This window comes from Schistosoma mansoni, chromosome 1 (assembly GCF_000237925.1).
Source record: "Schistosoma mansoni strain Puerto Rico chromosome 1, complete genome".
In the NCBI taxonomy this organism is placed as follows: Eukaryota; Metazoa; Platyhelminthes; class Trematoda; order Strigeidida; family Schistosomatidae; genus Schistosoma; species Schistosoma mansoni.
Window position 1 is genome coordinate 59,213,035 of NC_031495.1, and position 22,546 is coordinate 59,235,580.

General features: G+C 33.1%; 1 protein-coding gene across 2 annotated transcripts in view; it reads left to right on the top strand.

Annotated features, from left to right (window-relative positions):
• Window positions 1-22,546, top strand: part of Smp_104030.2 (cell polarity protein) — a gene marked incomplete at both ends in the record, with an annotated part of 58,926 nt that overhangs the window by 6,761 nt on the left and 29,619 nt on the right. Inside the window, 8 exons of one of the 2 annotated variants that reach the window (XM_018795028.1) lie at window positions 747-819; window positions 1,889-1,934; window positions 4,150-4,233; window positions 8,350-8,465; window positions 10,962-11,137; window positions 15,539-16,032; window positions 17,239-17,349; window positions 19,489-19,727. In XM_018795028.1, coding sequence (XP_018649382.1) covers window positions 747-819; window positions 1,889-1,934; window positions 4,150-4,233; window positions 8,350-8,465; window positions 10,962-11,137; window positions 15,539-16,032; window positions 17,239-17,349; window positions 19,489-19,727 — 1,339 coding nt within the window. Of the gene's footprint in view, window positions 1-746; window positions 820-1,692; window positions 1,806-1,888; window positions 1,935-4,149; window positions 4,234-8,349; window positions 8,466-10,961; window positions 11,138-15,538; window positions 16,033-17,238; window positions 17,350-19,488; window positions 19,728-22,546 lie in introns of those variants that run through there. The other variant, XM_018795029.1, reaches the window with a different exon arrangement.

Below are 22,546 nucleotides of genomic sequence, written 5' to 3' on the forward strand. Positions count from 1 at the left end.
TTAAAAATTTTATAGGTCCAGTTCATGATAAGATGGGATGCAGGACAAGTTTATTTCGTATTCATAGTTATGGCTTCTTTGTACATCATGAGAGCCTCAACAATAGCAAATAGATAGAAACATACCGTTTTTATCAGTCTTGTAGTCAAATTGTAAAGGACCTTGCAAACTGAACCTCCTATAATTTCGGGGTCGGTATTGACAAGATCTTCTATAACTACACTTCTCGTACATCCACTTTTACGTTTCTTTAACCATTCAGCGTACGTTTTCTAAACGCTCTTGGAATAAATGCTTACCGAATGACCAATATATACTGCCCTACAGGAACAGGTAAATTGGCTAGCAGATATTGAAACAGTTAACTGTTTATGATCTTGATAAATATAGGTCCAGTGGTAAATAACTTTCTCAAGATTATTCCGAAGAATGTTATCTTGAAGGCGTTTGCGATTATCTTCTCCAATATATGCGTCACCTCTGAAGTCAACATTCATGTAGATTATCATATTGATAATAAAATGTTTTATTTGATATATATATATATATATATATATATATATATATATCGATGTAGTTTGCACGATTGTAAATAATCAAAAATGTATGGTGTGCTTTTAAAGATAAAGAAGTTAAAAAAGTATTCGTAAAGTTTTCTTTATTTTCGTATGTATATTGATTCATTTTAAAGCTTTGATGGTACTAATAATTTTTGGTTACCTGTTATCATTATTTTCATTTTTAAGGTGATTTAGACAAGTTGATCATTTTAAAACTCAACCAAAATCGACTGCTAACAGTAACACCAACTATAGGAAAGTAAGTTAAAAATTATACATATATATAGTTCTGTGCGTTAATTAGTTTTACTGTGTTTGGTTTTCATCAGCATACTAGACAATATTGTTAGATGAAATAAATTTGGAAACAAAATCAAATGTGACAGTTTTTTTATAAGTTGATTGTTATCCTGACTCAATAATTTTGTTTGTTGTTCTCACTCCTTGTGTTAATCATTGTTTGGATCTGCGTCTCACTGAGTTTTCCTGGTGATTGAATATATTTCATTAGGCCTACAGACATTTCAACCTTATTCGCTACTGCACACTGGAAATTCTTTAAGGTATTGTTTTTTCTATGTAGTACTTCTACATTTTAAGAGTCGTTTATTTCTGTGGCTATTCACATGAAAGGGGAACGTGTCATAACGTTTATCCATTGATTCACCATTGGGAAGACTATGATTAAGTGTTTGGATTGCCTATCTAATATGTTCTCCAGGTGTGGTAGTTACGAATAATTTTCGTGTTCTTTTATAATCCTATGTCCTCAAGGTTTGAATTTTTTATTGTTTGAATAAGAACCAAAACATACTTCATTTTTAGTGGATGTACTTTTTCATTAATCCTTCTGACGATGTAATACATTTGCACTGTTAATCCTTGACTTTATTCGATTCTCCCATAGCTAATTCCACAATTGCTTCTCAAAACTTTGACTATTGTGATAATGATGGATAACTCGCTGAAACTCAATATGTATGAGAAATTCTCTCCAAACGAACCTGTTACACGTTCGCGTACTAATCTCTGGGATACATATATTTGCAGTAGCTACGAGGATACTATCCGACTAACTAAACTGACGTAGTTGAAGTAACGCTCGATGTCGAAACGCAGTGATGGAAATCATCGTGCATAAACCACTAAACGATGTGTAAAAGTGATATTTCTAAATTGCTCACTGCGAGATAGATATTACTTTTATTGTCGTAATGCAGATCTTTCTATTTAACAAATTAAATGGTAATTTTGTCATATTGGTTATGTTCATTACTCAATATTAGATTTTATTTATAAAAAATATACTTTTCTTTTGTTAATTTCAGCTGTTCCAGTTTACAAGAATTATATTTAACTGAAAATTTTCTTTCTGTAAGTATATATTAATATTTAGTTTGACTATGTTCAATATAACATTTTGAATACAGAAGACCATCTTTATACTATGTTTAATTAAAATCGTTTTGTGGGAATTTGGTTTAACTTAATTGTAGCTTTGATCATAAACTGACATCAACTGGAAAATCATCTGAAAATTAGATAGCATTGAACACTTGTTTCGTAATATTTTGAAACCTCCTCAACAGTGCTCACTCATAATTTTCAATAGATCAGTTGGGGAGTAAAGGTTTATTGAGAAGACGGATGCAAAAGAAGATAGAAAAAAATTACGAGAGATTAAGACCACGGTAGAAGGAAAAGTTGTGCAAGTTTCATCTGGACACTATTCTAGTTTTTCCATATGTATAGCTAGTGCTTCGGTAATGTTAAGAAGATGAAATATAACTGTCTTTGGCAACTTTCTACTTACCCTGTAGATGACTTTTAACAGTTTTGAAAATGAATTCGCCGAAAAAGGAACTCTTGGGTGAAGATAAATCGTACTTTCGTCCTCAATTCAGGCCTTGCCCTCGGTAATCAACCAAAATGAGGCGGGATATGTTATTTACCCTTTTGTAATCCATGATGGTCTGTATGTTTAGTTATCTGTCGTTTTTCTGGCTTACATGAGAAATTTTAAGTTTTCTACGACGAAAATACCACTCCATCATGCTACAGACGTGTCAAGCATAGGTCAACCAGTTATGATAAGGAAGAAAAATTGCACCTCCAATTAATTCTATAATAGAAAGTATTCTAAAATATGTTATTATTTATTTAAACACGTAAATATTGGTACAAGGGGACACCAGATATATATATATATATATATATATATATACCACACAAAACAATTAGAATGGGAAGAGGTGCATATAAGAAAAAAAAAGAACAACAAGAAGCACAGAGTGTATGTTAGCGTAATAATAAGAGTAATAATGGGGGAAACAGAAAGGTACAACCAGAAACAATTCTTTCAGTCAGAGAAGTTACGGCCACTGTTTATGAAGAAAGTAAAAGAAGGTTACAACAGGATCGCCACTGGCTTTTATTTTGAGCCATATCTGATAACGTTTCTAGCCACTGTGTTGCACCATCTCTCGGACCACAACTAGGGAGTCGTAAAGATCCAACAGAAGACAGTTCTGTGCAGCTTTCTTTCATACAACGACACCATGTCATACACTGACCACCTCTCCGCTTTTTCCAACCAGTCCCAGAGTCGGCAAATAATGCACGACGTGGAAGTCTCTGGGACGACATTCATAGAACATGTTCTAGCCACCGAAGTCGATGTTTCAATGGGATTATCGTCTCTGCGCCCGAACACATGATGTCGAACCTGTGCATTATATATATATTGATTCATTTTTTATGACAGCGTTCTACAGAAGATAATGTTTTCTTAATGTACATTTATGGTTGAAGTATATTTGATATTTGTCCTATAGTAGCTGGTTACAAAATAATTATTCGTTTAAATTACAGTCACCATAATGATTATGTTCTCTTGTGACATCTGATAACTTGTTACAACCTGGTACTCCTAGAATTTTTCTTTCGTTTTGATTATTTTTAAAATTTTCTTGAATACTCACCGTGTACACAAGTATGTTTTTTGAGTTTAAACAAAGTTTCATCACCTGTAAATAGTTTACTATATTCTATAGTCTTGCGAATTTAGTAGGAAAGTTACAAAATCTTTATTGCTTGGCGTTTAGTGAAGTAATGATAATTGACTGAGCTTATTCGGCTATATTGCTTTAATTTTTTTCAGTTACATTTTCTCTCTAACTGATCGATTTGCTTCTCATTTATGACACCTATCCAATTCGTTACTTCAGTGACTAGAATAATTCCTATGGATTTCCATCTATGTTACAGAGTTTTTATGTAGTGTGTGAATGTATATCTGCAACAAACTCGGCTGTCTTCCAATATATAACTTTAACAGATGACAGTTGAATTCATAAAAATATGAGTAGACTACAATTGTCTTTCGAATTTTTCTGTCGATCTACCGGGGACTGCGAAATGTTTTGGTGATCTGTGACAACGTTAAACCTACAGCTCTAACTAACAGAGATAACCTAGCTCATAAAGTTTGCATACGCTTGTAACTTACAGTATAGTGCACTTATACGTAATTGTTTATTGGTGTGTATCATTATGTAATTGTGTTTCTATATTACTAAATGCGTTTCAGAAACTCCCGTCTTCTATTGGCAATTTAGTCTCCATGTTTCATCTGAATGTTGATCAAAATCAACTGACTGAGTTACCCTCTGAGGTAAGAAATTATTAGCGTTTTGTTATTTTCTCACTACTGCTCTTGATGTTGTCTAAATATTTTCCTTTTTATTATGCATTCGTTTCTTCTTTCACTATTATGATTCCCACTTATTTGTTATTTCCCTCGGATTCAGTTGTCTTTGATTCTGCTTTTATTAAGGGATTTCTTTACATAAATCTCATATGTCATCAAAGACTAAACACGTAAAAATAAATATTAAGTAAAGACGTAATACATTTTCTAGACATTCTTTACCTAATATAGATAAAACATGTCAAAACCGTGTTGTCTGGTTTAATCAAATTAGCTGATTCTCACTGCATTTAATTCCACTGAACTATCTTATCTCATGAAATTATGTAAATTGTGTAATAAATAGTACCAGTGGTGTAGTGAACAAGAACACGGGTGGGAACAATCAAATGCATTTGAGAACAAAATTACAGAATATCTCACTAAAATCTGATAACCATACAGTAAACAGTTAATTTGCAATCTATCAATCAATTGTCTCAATCTTGACTGTTCCTTCTACAAATATCAGTTCATCGTCTCTGATTTCATTGTTCATGCATTTTCATACCAATCGCGTTTCGTTTTCCTTCTTTCGTTATTCATCTCTTGCTGAAATACATTCTATACCTGACCATCATATACTACTTATGTGGATATAAGTAACCCACACCACAGTAGTAGTGGTGATAATGTGAATTTGAAATGAACACATTCTTTGTTATGTTTATGTAATATATACTTGGTGCGGATTGATTATGACCGATAATCGTTAACCTAGTAACTGAATAAGTAATCAGAATAAGTAATCAAATTTCTTTCTCAATATATATATATATATATATATATATATCGTCGCATACCTTTCAGTGTAGCATTTTTTCGAATGTTATCTACTTAAAGCCAAGTTAAGTAGGTCAATACATAATTGTATTTTGACAAAAGTGCATATTCGTTAAAGAAGCGGTAGTTATTATTTAGTTTATTGGTTTATTGGTTGTTTTATGCTGTTCATAGTACTTGACTTCGGGAAGATTTGGAGCGGATGGTTCTGGGTGTTGTCCACGCTCTATAAGGTTTATCTATTCAAACAAATAATATGGGTTTATGTGATATGATTATTCCTAGTAAGCAGTGTATCTAACAGATTCAATTTTCCCAGTTGAAGTTTTACAGCCGTTTGTGTTACTTTCATATGAATATCGAAGTGTCAGTGACTACCTGTTAACCACCTTCTTTGACCATAGATGGTATTGGAGTTCCTCTACCTTGATGACTCAGTCGATCCTGATTGGTTGGAACGATTGTTCCTTGGAGTCAGGTTAGTTGGCAAATGAATCTATGGTTGAGAAGCACAATATTTGGTTGTTATGTAGGTAGTGTTTTTATGTCTTGGAATACCCGTTGACAAATATTACTCGCCAATTCATCAATCAGGATCCTGGTTCTCATTAGGTCTATTATTTACTTCATAGCTTCGTTTCTCTAACTTAACTAACTACACACTTAACCAGCACTACTGACTTTGAGCCGGCGGTTAGGTTCCTCTTGGCTCATTATTCGAAAGCCCTTCCTGTAAGTCCAAAAGTCAGCAATTAACTTTTAATATATATATATATATATATATATGCGTGGTTTGCATCCAGGCATACCGGACGGTACCATACCATGAAATGAGAAATAACAGTTGTACATGAACAAGCAAAAAGTGGTAGTGAATTGGGGAGACTGTGAGTAATAGACAGGCAATAAATTAGGAAATCTCACAACAGTAGTTAGTGAGTCAACCGAAAGCTTATGGTAAATGGGATATGTATACATATTGATCTAGTTAGTCAGTAATTATACGACAAAATTATAGTTAATAATCCAAAAAACCTGTTCCAATCTCTACAATATTCGTTCCATCGTAACAGTGTTCACTGTTTTTTTGCCTTGAAGTATATCCAATACAAACTACGACCTTAGAATAACCGGATATAACAAATATATGTATTTTTTGTCTTATCACGTCCATTTTCGAGATAATATTTGATATTACAGTAGTTTTTGTACTAAATGGAGTATTTAATTGGAATTAACTTCATACGATGACAGTTTAATTGTTGATAATAACAGACTTGATTAGCTAAATTTGTATCAAGATGACATCATTTAGTAAGGATTTGTATTTATAAATTCTAACAATGTTTTATATGACGTTTCCTCTAAGTTACTGAAATATAATATAGGTTTACTATTTAGCCTACTACTTTTTGCTGTATCTTTCTCATGGTTGAACCTTCAGTAGAACTAATCACCTTTCTTCCGTCGATGTTATTCATAATGCAGGTGAGCATCTGGTAGTTATGATTCCGCAAGTTATTATAATACTCTGATAATAAGGTCTTGACGGTACATGAATTTAGCTAAATTGTCTACCGTAACCGTTCAATTTTGTGGCCTGCTTTTGCTGTTAGTATAAATTTTTACGCTTAGATGAGACTATCTTCAAAGTTCCCAACCGTTGCCGCTACTTTGATATGGTTGTCGGGCTTGTCTGTTTTGATGTACCAATAGTGCCATACCGGCTGGAACAATCTTTCCCCAAGGTCCTACCATGCCAGGCAGGTCGGTTGAAGAGCGGTAAGACTAAAAGCAGCAAGCCCCAAGGTTCGAGGGCAAAGTCGTACTGCTAACTGTACAGAGGTGTGACATCAGTAAGGTGTTTCCCTCAGACAACAAGCATAACGGTGATGCTGCCTTTCCACAAAAGAAAGTTGGGGTTAGAAAAGGTTGGCCCTAAAAATGCACACCTCGCCTTATCCCACGGATATCCGTCTCCGGCGGTAAGGTCCCAACAAGTAGGGAACTAACACAAAAACTACCCACAAAAAGGTCCTGTGTGACCGGCCTCAAGCAGTTGTCCCTTGAGCACTGCGGTCACGCTTTCGGATCAGTAAGACAAATTCTAACCCAATTTTCTTTTCAGTTATCTCCAGAAAAACCCGTCCACAGTGTGGGCGACCGGGAAGTGATAACCGTCCTCATACCTCTAAAAGCAATCAAGACTGATTGATCTTCCAAGTCAAAGTATATCATATACTTTTTTCTTTTCATTTTGCGTGCAGTGAATTCCATAATTTTTTCTTTATTTAAATCCAAACACAATTCGACTTGACCTGTAGGAGAAAGCTTTAACCAATCTGTAATTTTATTTCAAACTGAACCAACTTCTAGCAGTTAGATGTATATTTCATGTTACCTTGTCGATAATGTTTTGTATGGATATTAGTTTCACCAAATGTATTTGTTGTACACTACTCTCTATATATATATATATATATATATATATATATATATATGCGAAACGTCACAACATATGACTTAATCACTCATTATATGCCACAAATCTCTTTATATTGTTTTCAGAAAGCAGATAGTAATAGTAATTTATTTTGTATGTAGTACTATTAAATAGATTCAGTTGTATTGATAATAAAAATGGTACTAGTAGTAGTAGTAATAGTAGCAATAATAAGTTTGTTTTATGGATATTTTTTTTACTTTATGCAACTCGGTTTTATAGTTCTACATAAAAGTGACAGCGAACTGATTTAACTACACTAACAACCGTAAATAGAGTGTGAATCTTTTATGTGAATGTTACAGTGCATACATTTTATTTATTTATTTATTCGTTGTAAACTCTATCTATCCTACTAAACTAACAACTGGTTAATGGACGGACTGTACACAATAATACAAGAAGGTAATATAGAGCCAATGGCTTAGTTGTTCAGGCGTTTGACTTTCAGCCACCAAGTTCCAGGGTCGAACCCCACTACACTTATGTCAGTTTGGAAAACCAAGTAGTATAATTAGCCCTCACACTTAAAGTGTGGCTTATATTCAAGTAACTGGTGGGTGAGTTAATTGATATTCACTAATATTAACCTAGTACAGTCGACTTAGTTATTCAACTTGTCTGATTTGTTAAGTTTATTTTATGGCGTATTTTATTGGGTTTTTTATTTGTTGATTTGTTCGCCTCTTTTACTTTCCTTGTTCCATATATTTTAATTCTACTTCACCTTCCTTTTATTCTTCAAATTTTATTAGATTGGTCAATGTACATCACTCAATATTTTGTCTCTTCGAGAAAATAATTTGCATAGATTACCCGATGAAATTGGTAATTGTACACGTTTACGAGTTTTGGATGTTTCTGGGAATAGGTAGGTTTATATTTATTTTTCAGAAACTGTTATAATTATAATGTCATATATTTGAATATACTAACTATCCACCTGGAGCCCCTCTGGGGTTACTGCCGGTCCCGAGCCCGGATAAACATGAGATACATAAGATGATACAACAAAGAAACACGCTGGAAATTACCGTAGACCAGAACGACCAGTGAAAAGCAAGGAAGGCAAGATAATCACCAACATTGAAGAACAACGAAACGGGTAGGTAGAACACTTTAAAGAATTCTTGAATCGACCAGCTCCACTGAACCCACCCAACATCGAAGTAGCACCCACGGGCCTCCCAATCGATGTTGGCCCACCAACAATTGAAGAGATCAGCATGGCCATCAGACAAATCAAGAGCGGCAAAGCAGCGGGACCAGACAACATCGCGGCAGAGGCACTGAAAGCAGATGTAGCAGCAACTGCAAAGATACTCCATACTCTCTTCAGTAAGATTTGGGATGAAAAACAAGTACCAACAGACTGGAAAGAAGGACTTCTGATCAAAATACCAAAGAAAGGCGATCTCAGCAAGTGTGATAACTACTAGGGCAACACTCTCCTTTCAATATTAGAAATAGTCTTCAACAGGGCGTTGTTAAACAGAATGAAGGACTCCGTAGACGCCCAACTTCGAAACCAGCATGCTGGATTCCGTAAGGATCGATCGTGTACCTACGAAATCGCGACTCTACAGATCCTTGTGGAACAATCAATCGAATGGAATTCATCACTCTACATCAACTTCATTGACTACGAGAAGGCATTTGATAGCGTGGACAGGACAACAATATGGAGGCTTCTTTGACACTACGGCGTACCCGAGAAGATAGTCAATATCATACGGAATTCCTGTGATGGATTAAACTGCAAAATCGTTCGTGGAGGACAGTTGACAGACTCATTCGAAATAAAGACCGGTGTTAGGCAAAGTTGCTTACTCTAACCCTTTCTCTTTCTCCTGGTGATCGACTGGATTATAAAGACGTCAACATCTGGAGGAAAGCATGGGATACAATGTACAGTTAGGATGCAGCTGGACGATCTGGCTTTTCTATCACACACGCAACAACAAATGCAGAAGACGACCATTGTAGCAGCAGCCTCAGCAGCAGTAGGTCTAAATATACACAAAGGGAAAAGCAAGATTCTCCGATACAATACAGCATGCATCAATCGAATTACACTTGACGGAGAGGCTTTTGAGGATGTGAAAAGCTCTACATATCTGGGCAGCATCATTGATGAACACGGTGAGTCTGATGCAGATGTGAGGCGAGGGTCGGCAAAGCAAGAGCAGTATATTTACAACTGAAGAGCATCTTGAATTCAAAACAATTTTCAACCAACACCAAGATCAGAATTTTCAATACAAATGTGAAGACAGTTCTACTGTATGGGGCGGAAACCTGGAGAACTACGAAAGCCACCACCCGGAAGATACAGGTGTCTATTAAAAGTCGTCTACGCAAGATACTTCGGATCCGATGGCCAGACACTACCAGCAACAACCTACTGTGTGAGAGGACAAACCAGATTTCAGCGGAGGAAGAAATCAGAAAGAAGCGCTGGAAGTTGAGAAGAGTAATACCAAAGAACACACTACGCCGAGAAATGGAAACAGATATGAGAAGAATGAACAACAACTAGATAGAACTAGAAAAAAGGCTCAGGACAGAGCGAGTTGGAGAATGCTGGTCGGCAGCCTATGCTCTATTGGGGGTAAAAGGCTTAAGTCAATAAGTAAGAAATGTACTGCAGAAGTTTTTGATGTTCACTTACGTAACAATCAACTCGATTCGTTCCTTCTTTATTTACCAAATGTCAGAATGGGAACTTTCACTAAATCAAAAATTTATTTCAAAGTACATGAAATACATTCAAGGTTAACATACTTTATACTTATCCTCCCGTTTTTAAAAACTTTTTGAACGTAACCTTGTATATATATATATATATATAGTTTTTATGATGAATCCGCAAAGAAGCGTGCAGTAAATTCAATTTTCATAATGAAATGGTTAGATTTAGACTGGTTAAAACTATATACATTAAACGATATGCTTCATGTAATTCCACTGATCGGCCATAAACTGTAATTATAGTCTCCGTTTCCGTTCACATTAACCGGACCCGAGTAAGATAGAGCAAAGAACCTAATACAAGCAATCTTATTCAAGGTACCGCTTATTACTTATCATAACATTTTCTTTAATTTATATTTGTTTACTCACTCAATTGTCATCCCTGAATTTGGTTTTTCAATATAATCATTTCTTTACACGACAAGGTTTCAGTTACTCCTTTTATTTTCCCATCAAATGTATATCAAATCATATTCAGTAAAGGTCGATTCATGTTTTAACTGTGATAATATAATAATGTCTGGTTTCTATTTTAGAGGGTATTCTTGCTTTTTAGTTCATGATTGTATTTATTTACTGAAATGACTGTTATATTATTGAAATTACTTTCTAGACTTGATCGTTTACCATTCAGTTTATCAAGATGCTCATTGACAGCTTTATGGCTTTCACAGAATCAATCTCAACCAGTTATTACGTTGCAAAGAGATGTAGATCCTGTTACACAAGAACAGTATCTCACATGTTATTTACTACCACAGGATCAACTAGACTCACGTGTTGAAACTGGTAAGATAAAGCTTCTTTTTCAATGCCTTTTTTTCAAATATTTTTGAATTTTATTTTACTATCTGTAGCACACCAAAATACCATGTCATTTTGCTTCATTTTCACAATGATCGATAAACTCTAATATTATTGAACATTAATTCATTTAAAAAGTTTTAACTTTGGTTATCTATACCACCGTTCACACTTATCATATTTATGGTATACTCTAATACTTCTGTTTTAGTAAACACTCAAGTAGCGATAGATTTCTTAGAAAAAACCTCTTAGTAAATTACAAATCATAATATGTATTTGGAGGTGAACACCCCGCTATCGGACTTAATTACTTTTGTGCATTCATCATAAATCTATATCTGAGTTCGTAAAGACATCACTGTCTACATTTAATCTGAAATACCTTCTTGATACTTAGTTTTTATCATCACTTTACATAATGGAATTGCTTCTTAAATTTGTTCTGTTTTGAGTTATCAATTGATTTCTCTCTCCATTAACACATATGTGAACATACATGTAAATAACGCTATACTTTTCTCCGTAGCCAATTAGTAGATGAACATTTTTCCACTCAGTCCTTATTGGATCGATTTGTATTAACTTAACCAAGAAAGGTGTTAGAACAGCATTAAACATAAGTTATATGGCAAGAAACGTTGAATGAATTGTAATATCACTTGTAAATGAAGTATATGAAGTGGTTATTACTTTGATGCTTCTGTCAAGGCTTTGTATTATTCATGTATTATTAATACACATTACTAAAAAATCCTAAGTGAGAACGGTATATAGTTATCTATAGCATTTTGATTTTCAGTAGTTTTATAGGCGATGACATTCCATTATGAAAAAAAATGTTGTTTAGAGTATTCCGAGAAATTTATCTTATAAGTTATTTTTAAATAGTAGTACTTCATAACGTAGTCATTTTCCTGAATTATAAAGTCTTGTTTATGATAGATTGTAAAAAATCTGTTGTTGACCATCCATAGTCAGTATATTTTAAGATTTATTGCTATTTTTATCACTGAATCAATTTCTGGGATCTCGCCTCTTGTTCTAGTTTCAAGCAAATAATTCCTTCTTATTGTGTTGGAATATTTTATAAAACAAGCAGTGATAATGAACATAGATAATAATTTGCAACAAATATATTCATTCCGAGTATATTGTAGTTGTAGTGAACATCTTTATATTTGCCTTGATTAAGTATGGACAACGATTTAGTGTTGATTGCATTCATCAATACATTTAGAATTCGATGGGAAATATTCTAGTTTTATGACGAATACGTTACTGTTAAGCTTGATCCATTTAGTTAAAAATCAGTGACTAGAATACTCTCTGAACTTTCCATCAAAACTTCCAAAAGTCTATCTGAATTGAATAACAGTGAACCGTTGTACTAATTAGTAATTACTGTGATTCGAAAGTAGTTTTCATTAGAAGTTATGTATTTTAATTTTGATGTATGGTGAAAATCCCTATCCTCGGATCAACTTCATCTTCAACAAAACAATTGTCAGTAGTTCTACATTTTCATGCTTTAATTTATAGTTGTTTCATCCTTAATTGATAGATACGTAATTTTGGTTATGAGATGTTACTCGTGTTTATACATACACACGAAGTACAAAGAGTTATGTATAATCAATTTCTATGAAGCAAATAATTGGTTCTCACTTGCATACCGCTAATATTTTATACAAAAACTATTGATTATAGTGGGGATTGTTTGGTTACTAGATGACTTTTGGTCAATTATTTTCTATGTATGTTTTTTTCCCTAAGTATTTTTGAGCTGCGCAACCAATTGATGCTTCTAGATATTCTGAAAATGTAAGATATATATATATATATATTCTCATTTTAGGACTTACAGTTAATAGAAATGATTTTTAAGCGTATGAATTCAAGAATGACAAAATTGGTGGTTATTGTAGTTTGTTAGAAGGATTACTGAGTGTATATATGTGTTGTGTTTGGGATTGTAGGATAAAGAAAAAAATTTGTTACACATCTTAGAAAATTTATGGATCAACATAAAACTATATGGGTAAGACTAAAAATTAAAGGCAATTTACAATTGATTGGTTACAGTTCCAGTGACCGATCAATTGTAAATATCTCAGTTCTCCAAGAGATCAGTCGCGATCCGAATAGCTCAGTGGTAGTATTTCAGATTGTGTCGTTGTATAAAACAAATTCAAATCCTACAGAATACCAGTTCCCCCACGATTGATTCCACGTACTCCATGTTAGTGACTTGGAATTTGTATGAAATCTAGATTCAGTGTTTTCTATAAACCACATCCAACCGCCTTACAATTGGTAATAAGTTTAGTGAGTCACGTCTTGTTCACGGTCTTACGTTGTGACAAGTAAAAAAGAATTGTTATTCTTGTGATCCAGTGCTAGATGTAGTGCTTGCAAGTAAGATGGGACTCTGGTATGTATTATTGAACGCAACTCTTGCATACTTTCCTGGGACTCTATATGTATGCTGGTGGTTTTTTTAGATTTTATGGCTTGCATTCATTACATGAGATAACTTAAGAGGATTGGCTGATTTAAATTTTCATTTTCCTAGTTACATTAAACAGTATTAATGAGAGTAGGTGAGTTTCGTGAGTATTCCTGGTGTTTTAGGATGGGCAGTTAGATTTGGTGTACACACTTTTTATCTTCCCTTAAACCTTGAGATTAAAATTCCTCCATAACTTTCTTCCTTCCTATACTATACCCTCATATACAACCTATCTTTTATATATTACCACCACTAAATTAACTACTTCTATGAATCCGGTGTTCATCTTGTGCTAACGAGGTATGGCAACTTAGACCGATGCATAAATGTGCCTGGTCCTACGTTGTAGCTGACTGACTGACTGAATTAGATTTGTGAATCTAGGCTAGATCATCTTGTTCTTGTTTGATTTTGTTTTCGATAACGTAGTGTATGTAATGCTGAATTCCGGCAGTGTGTTATTTAAAGTAGTATAGGTTATGGGTCCATTTATTTTCCATCTTTGAAGCAAGTATGTCATAATTCTGAATATTAGTAGGTAATTTTATTTTAATTACTCATTCTTCAACTACAATCTGAGCATCTGTAAAACTGCAATCCATGTCAAACTGTCTTTCTACCTACTCTCATTCTTGATTTTAATTCGTAAGATATTCATAGTGAAATATGTTTTATGCCAATATAGTTTTTGTATTAGGTAACATTATGGTCTCAGACCTTTTGTTCCAAATAATGTTTTTCATCTTACTCTTTATAATCTGCGTGTTTCACAAATTAAAAATATTTTCATCATCCATAAATAACAATTTGACGATATCTCATTATTTAAAATATTTCGCTTTATTTATCCAAGATTATTTTTGCTCAATTTTGAGAATTTCTTTTCTAAGATGAAAGTATGCTAGATCGATCGTACTCTGTCTGCCAAAGGTGGATAATAATGGGAATCAAGAATTTTCTTTATATTTAGCCTTGGTAATAACAATGGGTTTTAACACAATGGTACAGTCTACCGGAAGTGTAACGATTTGTCAATATAAAATCTAAAAATCTAATGTATTTTTGATGAATTCAATGAAATTATAATTTAAGCCATCTTCTGACTTTAATCTTTAATAGTAATGATAAAAAGTTAGGTGATCTGACTTGATTTTCGTGATCATTTGCACTGCGTAAGTCTAATCTCTTTAAATACATCACTAATACTGTGTATTCATGTAAAGATTTCCAGCTGTTCACGATTCTAATCAAAAAAAGAGTTTCTAAACATTTTGTCTTGATATTTTTCAATCATCGGGGAAAATCTGATATGATCAGTCCTAGCTGATGGTAAAAAAAATACAATATATGAATAACTGACTGATTACCCAGTATACGGTAAAGTAACAAAGACTAAATACAAGATATGCCACCTGTGGTTTAAATATTGAAAGTAGACATATTTCCTGGTTAAATTTCATATATTACTTTAAACTGAGATTGTAAGTATTTAGAAGTGTAGCTCGAAATCGACCGTACTCAGGCAAGTACATTTAGCTTTTTTTATCTTATCGGATATTTGAACATTATGACAAGGTCTCTTACACCACCACCACTACCTTAAATCTGTGTTGGGTGAAATATTGTAAACGTATCCTTACCCAAATTCTAGAAAGTTATGCTTAATGTTTACAAAATCTGAAACGTTTAACAACCCCATCTTTATTTTTAGCTGTTGTTCCGAGGTCACTGCTTACTAAAATTTCTAAATTTTCATACTCATTAATTTTATGTTATGATATTCCATCTTCGTCAGTCGTTTAGATCACTAAATATTTGAGTTTTTTCGTAAAAATTTCCATTTTTCCTCCTTTTTCTTTTGTGTTCACTTATAGATCCAACTATGTCACCATCTGAATTAGATAGTTTTTCTGCTTCATTAAATGCTAACATGAAAACAAACCACGATTTACTTGATAATATCAGTGCTGAAATAAATCATACCTATGAGCCCGCAGATATGCATATATCAATTCCTCAATCAGATCTTTCAAAAAATCGAAGTATTTCACCGTCGAAATATGAATCGACTAAACCGTCGACTTCACCATCATCAACACTGAATGATCATTCAGCAATAACAAATGATCCTAATTCATTAAACAATCATCATTCAGTTAATTCTACTACTAATCCTACAAAAAACTTACCATATTCAAATTCATCTATTAATTCACCATCAAATGTAAATGGTAATTTAGATTCATCCTATACATCACCAAATCATATAAATGATCTTTCTACCTCATCTGCACATTCATCTCTATCTATGCCAACATCTGCATCAACTCGTGTTCATTTCTCTGGTTCAGTTAAACCTGATGAGATGGTAATATGTTAATATTGTCTTTCATCAATAATTCTATACTTTCATGTCTTATATGCTTTTCTATTGAATTACTTTCATTATTTTATGATAAATATATTTCGTGTATCTACTCTTCTCTCTATGTATACACGTTTGTCTACTCATTTCTCTGTTCTACATCTGTGCTTGTGTTATTATTGCGTAAAGTACTACATTTACGTAGTTTGTTAATCATAACTTTTAACTCCGTCATTCATAACGATAAGTAGCTGTTTTTTTGTCCCAGAAAACAATAAACCATAGACTTTCCTCTTAATGCTTAATGTATATTGAAGTGGCTTTGAATTGTGAAAGAAGTATTGAATTACTTCAAGATAAGCGTCTACTGTTAACCGCTACTAGTATGCGAAAGAATTCGAACAAGTCAACTTACTTCGGAGTGTTCATTAATTCGTTTTAAAATTATTAGCTAATAACTAGATCTCAGTTCAATTAAACCAGTTGATGTACAGTTGATAACTGCCTGTTTTCATTCTTCAAAGCTTCGATTGAGTTGACGAATGACTGTGTATTTTATCTACATGCGAGCTGGCAAGTTTATGTATATTTAGGTTTGTTTGAGTATGCACTTTACCCTAGCGCTCTCTACTCTGGAACAATCAACCATAGGTCGTGTAGATAAAATATTGCGTGAAAGTAGTTACCTTTCCAGATATAATATAGTAGTCTAGTTTCCTTCTGTATATAAATGTTGTCTTCAGTCATGTTCGTCTACAAATATATTCTATTTATCCTCACTACCCTTCTTGTTAGTTCAATAATACACATTTAAAATGTGTAAATCTTTCTGAATAGTCTGATAACTCTATCTTTTCACTGATAGAAAAATCCGTAAGTTTTTAGAAACGAAAATCCTTTTTCTACTAAACAACAGTTCAACTTCAAACAATTTTATGTTGCTGTTTTTCTTACCGTGTCACAAAAACTACATCTTCAGTAATGATATAATTGTGTCGCTTTAGTTTACTCAGCGTCCAACCTTGTATTTATGGTAATTATGTTGACTTACATCTGTATCTAAATCCTAAGCACCAAATCAAACCTACCGTAAGCAATATTTTTCTTTTTGTTCACGGTTTAGTGAACACTTGAAATCTGTTTTTATTGAGTTTATTTCATTCAGTCCCATATTTTTATTGCTCCATTTATTATCATTATTATCAACAGGACAAATCAGGTTCCAAAGGATTTCCGAAAACACGTCATCCTCGTTCCTGTAAAAAAGCCACGGATAATCATCTTATTAGTGGTAAAGATGATTCCAGTCAATGCAGAAGTGTAAGTTCTTTTTGTTGATTATTTAAATTTTTGTACAGTTCCTGTAGTGTTGACATAAACTTCAAGTAAATTGGACTACAATAAATAATGACAACTAGTCAATTCTTTTACTGTTCGTCTATATGTTTCTACCCAGTTTACTACTTAATAATATGGTCAGTATTATTATCGTATAATTGCAAAGGATAACGTTGTTGATATTGAAACATTATTTCTTTATCGACTTGAAGTTTCATTCTAGTCTTGAGTAGTTGAACTCAGTGTTAACTCATGATTATCCAATGACCGTAATTAAATGCTAAATATAGTCTAAAAATTTTTTAAGTATTTTATCATCAGTACTGAACTTAATGAACACTTTCAATACAGTCAGAACATTTTTCTCGTTCAGTAGCAGATAGACAGAATCTGTTCACTATGATTGTACAGTTAACTAAGATATCAAGTGAATGATATCAAACTAACTTTGTTTCTTTTTTTTTGTAATTTATACAAGTATCCATTTACTATACTATCTTTTCAATATCTCTGAAGGTATAAAATACATCTCATTCTTTTATTTTGAACTTGAAACATGTGATATGTATGTTGCGCTAACCAATTACTTATACGTGATTCTAAAATCAATGATTTATTTGCATAAACGGTTTTAAAACGAGAATTTTTTTACCACCAATATATATACTTTTCCATTCGCTATCTGTCTCTACATTCGTTAGCATATTATCAAAAAACAGGTGAAAAATAAGTTAATCACAAATTCACTTATTGAATATTTAAATGGTAAACAGTAGTATAATACCTCTCGTAACAGTTAACTCCATATACAATAATGCAATTTTGTAAGATTAAATTATATACAATGGTATGAGTGTGAAAGTCTTACCCGTTTTGATTGTTTGTCTTCGTTCATAATTAAAACCAGGAGATTTGTTTTAGCAATGGAATAAGAGAATATAGTCGACTAACTTGATATTTAATTCCTTAAATCGATAATTATCCAAAAATCTAATCTTATTAGTGTTCATTGTATTCTTTATGGGACGATGATTTATTAGTTTTGGTATTCGACTTTCAACAACCAATTCATAGGTCAAAATCTTGCTCTACCTAATTTAGTTTGGTTAATGTGATAGTATCACTAAGCATCATACGTAAATTGTGACTTTAAACCAAACACATAAACTTGTACCAGGTGAGCGAAATAAACTATTCTATTCTTTAAGATGTGATCGTTTCTTGTACGAAAAAAGAATGCAAATCGTGTTATCAAAGCCCACAGCATAATTAGGAAATATGTTTTCGCTAGTTATGTCCACATCTTGATTTATTACAAGTTTTTTTTGAAATAACTTGATTGACTAATTGCACACTACAGATAATATCAGAGATAATGTGATTCTTGAAAATGATTATCTACCATCCTGATCTTATTCTTCTATCTAATCTGATTTTTTTTAAACTTTATAGTCCCTCTTATCTACTGATTAGCATCAGTTTTCGGGATTTCAAGACATAGATAGATTATTTGGTTGTTGTTTTTTTTACACTTTTTGTTACTTCACAGCCATATTAATTAGTTATGTAATCTATTCCACTGTTATCATTGACTCATAAACTGCCTTGATTGGTTTAATAATTTCGTGTATGCATATAAATATTACTGTATATTAGAGTAAAGCCTGATGAGGATCTAATCGAAAACAATATTGTTCGCTTATATATGTTGTTCTAAATTAGTTAATAATCATTTGGATCATAGGTTAAACTGGTCAGATATATATACTGATTGATGTTCATTGATCAGTGTCTGTGTATCTGGTTATACATAAGTTGATCACGGACAAGAACTCATGTTTACATTTCTTATCATTGTGTAATATTCCTAAAATAGGAATTCATTAACAACAGTTAGTTTTCACCATTTTTTTAGTTGATATCGAAAAATCATAGCCAGCTGCTCCTCTTCGACCGCATACTTTTAAACATTAAACTAGTAATTGCATTTTCACTGATTGTCATAAAATTGTGTTACAGGAACTCGTACTTAGTAAGTAACGTTTATGAAGGGCTTTTATTATTGTCCCATATCGTAATCTAATGTTTTCTATATTTTCTCCCTTTATTTTCATGTTTAAGGCCAATTTTCCTTCAAATACATTTCGTGATGGCACCGGTTCTGCTAGCTCATCAGAATCTCTAAATGATGGAAGTGCTCCAATCTCACCGTCCGAATCACTAAATCATGATTGGAATTCTCCGAAACCTATTGATTCTAATTTTAACTCTTCTGTTTATCCAAATCATATAATGAAATCGAATGATGGGAGTTCTTTGGTGACTAACGATAATCTTATCTCGACCGAACCGACTGCCAAGTTAGTTACCATTATTTTCTATTCATCCCAAGTGATGTACTATCAACAACAGTGTTGTCAATTTTCCTCACAAATATTTCTTATCTATGGCAATTTAAAACAATTAGTCCCTTTGATAAATTTCGATAATGCAATGAGAAGACGAAGTTTATCAGAATTATGTGATATATTAGCGCAATACATTTCGAACAATCTGATCACACATATACTTGTTAAGACATTTTTATATGAAAATTAAAAGGTCAACTAGACAGGTTAAGGTAAGAAAATAAATAAAGTACACAAAAACAATGTGATGACTACTCTGGATAATAAATAAGCATTACCAGGGTAGGTTAAGGGTAAGAACAAATTGTTTTTGAACACATAAAGGCGGTTTCAATTTCCGTATAGCCAAGGCTTCAATAAACCTTAGTATACGTCCTTGAAGGCTTTTGTACAACACTACAAATGCTGATTTGATGTCAACCTTATGACCAGTTTCAACTAAATGTTTCGCAATAGAGGAAGATGTTTGTCTATCCTGTGATCTTATTTGACCATTCGAATTCATTTGGTTCTGTAGCCATTTAGGTATGTGTTCCGCCACCCTTATTTGCAAATCACGATTGCTCCTCCCTATGTACGTGTTTCCGCACATACATGTAAATTGGTATACACAATGGGATGTGACACAATCGCTTATGTGCTGTCTAGGTTTTTGGTGAAACATCGACCTTGTCTTTTCAATGATGACAAGTTGAGCTGCATAGAATGTCCTGTTTATGGCTAATTTTAGTCTCCGTCTCAACATGAGACTATTAGAGTCACTCCTAAATGGTAATGTAATATAAACTCGCTTTTTCGGTGCCAGAAGCGTCATAGGTCTAATCGTATTGCAACCCTTCCAGCGGTTTATGAACTTAAATGAATAACCATTATTCATTAACGTATTAGTCAAAAGCCTCGTTTCTACTTCAATAGTATCACTAGTACAAATACGATTGATTCTATTGAATAAGCCCTTAATTAAACCACGTTTGTAATGAATTGGGCAGTGACTATGGAAATTAAGGTATTGCCCCGTCCATGTCGGCTTTCTATATATAGAACGTTGGATGGAACCATCTCCTCTTCTACTGATCAGTATATCTAGAAAAGGAAGTTGGTTGTTCTTCTCTTCTTCGCACGTAAGAGAAATATGCTTCTGACTTGTATTGAGTTCTTTTAACAAGCGGTTTACGTCTTCACATTTATCCCCTATGATTATGATATCATCAACGTATCGTCTATACAGACACATCTTTTGGATTGAGTTTTCAGTTAAATTTTCAACATACCCCATGAACACATCCGCCAGCAACGGTCCTAAAGGACTACCCATAGCTACGCCATCAATTTGTCGAAAGTGCTCACCTTGAAATGTGAATTTTACATTGTCAGTGCATAATAATAATAGATCTTTAAGAGTTTCAACAGGAAATGGCAATGGAAGATTATTAAGTGAAATATAGTCACATAAAATATCAATAGTTTTTCTCAGGGGTACATTTGTAAATAAAGTGTTCACATCAAAAGAACACATTGTCTTTGTTTTTATGTTCACATCCTTTAAGTATTTAATTAAATCAAATGAGTCAATCAAGGAATACTTACAAAATTGATGTCGGATAGGATTTAATACTTTTGTAAGCCATTTCGCTAGTTTGTGTGTAGGTGGCCGACACATTGATAGGATTGGACGTAAAGGGATATTAGGCTTATGTATTTTTGGCAATCCATATAAATGAGGATACACCGAACCCATAGGTTTTAATAAATGAAACTCATCCTTGTTTATAGCGTTCATGTTTAACAATTTTGTTAGATTGGAGTTTACTTTCTTTTCTAATTTATGTAGTCCATCAGAGTCAACATCAGCCATGAATTTGCTCTTATCACTGAGAATCAATTCCATTTTATTTATGTAATCGGACTTATTCATAATTACAACACCAGATCCTTTATCGGGTTTAAGTATAATAATATCGACATTGTTTCGCAATTCTTTTAAGGATTTGAAATGCTGAGAAGTTAGTATGCTTCTCTGCTTCGGTCCAGAGGAGTGAAATTGATGCGCTATGTCCACTAATTTAGCTTTAAACCAACTTTGATTCTCTGAGAATGAGGGAGTTAAAGTACTCAATTGATCATAAAGGCAATTGTTCAAATTGCCAGTTTTAAAACCAGGATTTTTCTTAGGGCATTAGTGTGGTATAGAAGAGAGTAAAATAGGAGTTTATGCTTATATAATGTTTACGTCTTTCTGTCAAAGATCAAGCATACATGTCTCTTTGTATAATGATTTTAAACTTAAGACCTAAGATATAGCCAATGGTAAATGCACGAGCACAATTCCAAACGATTTTGAGCCATGTCACCCGAGGTTTCCAACCATTGGTTACGGAAATTGTGCAAACCCCAACCAGACTGTCTACACCTACGTACTCAGCTCAGTCCGTTGTTAAAAATAAAATAGCAATTCACAGTTGAAAAGTTGTGACTAAAGTATTTATTTTGAGTAAATCCTTATCAACATTAAAAAGTATGTAAGAAAAACTACACTATCAGAAGTTATCGAATCTTTTCAATTTAAATGTACACTCTTATCACACTTCTCCAAATTTCTAGCCTATAAACTGTAACAAACCTATCAATCGTTCAACATAGTAAAGCCATTTTCTAAGCTTTTCATTTAAGCAGTGTTTAGACAGTCAAATAATGATAGCTTCAGATTATTAACTGTAGCCTTGTATGAATGTCGATTTGTTGTTCGACGTACTACATACTTCCTGCTTATG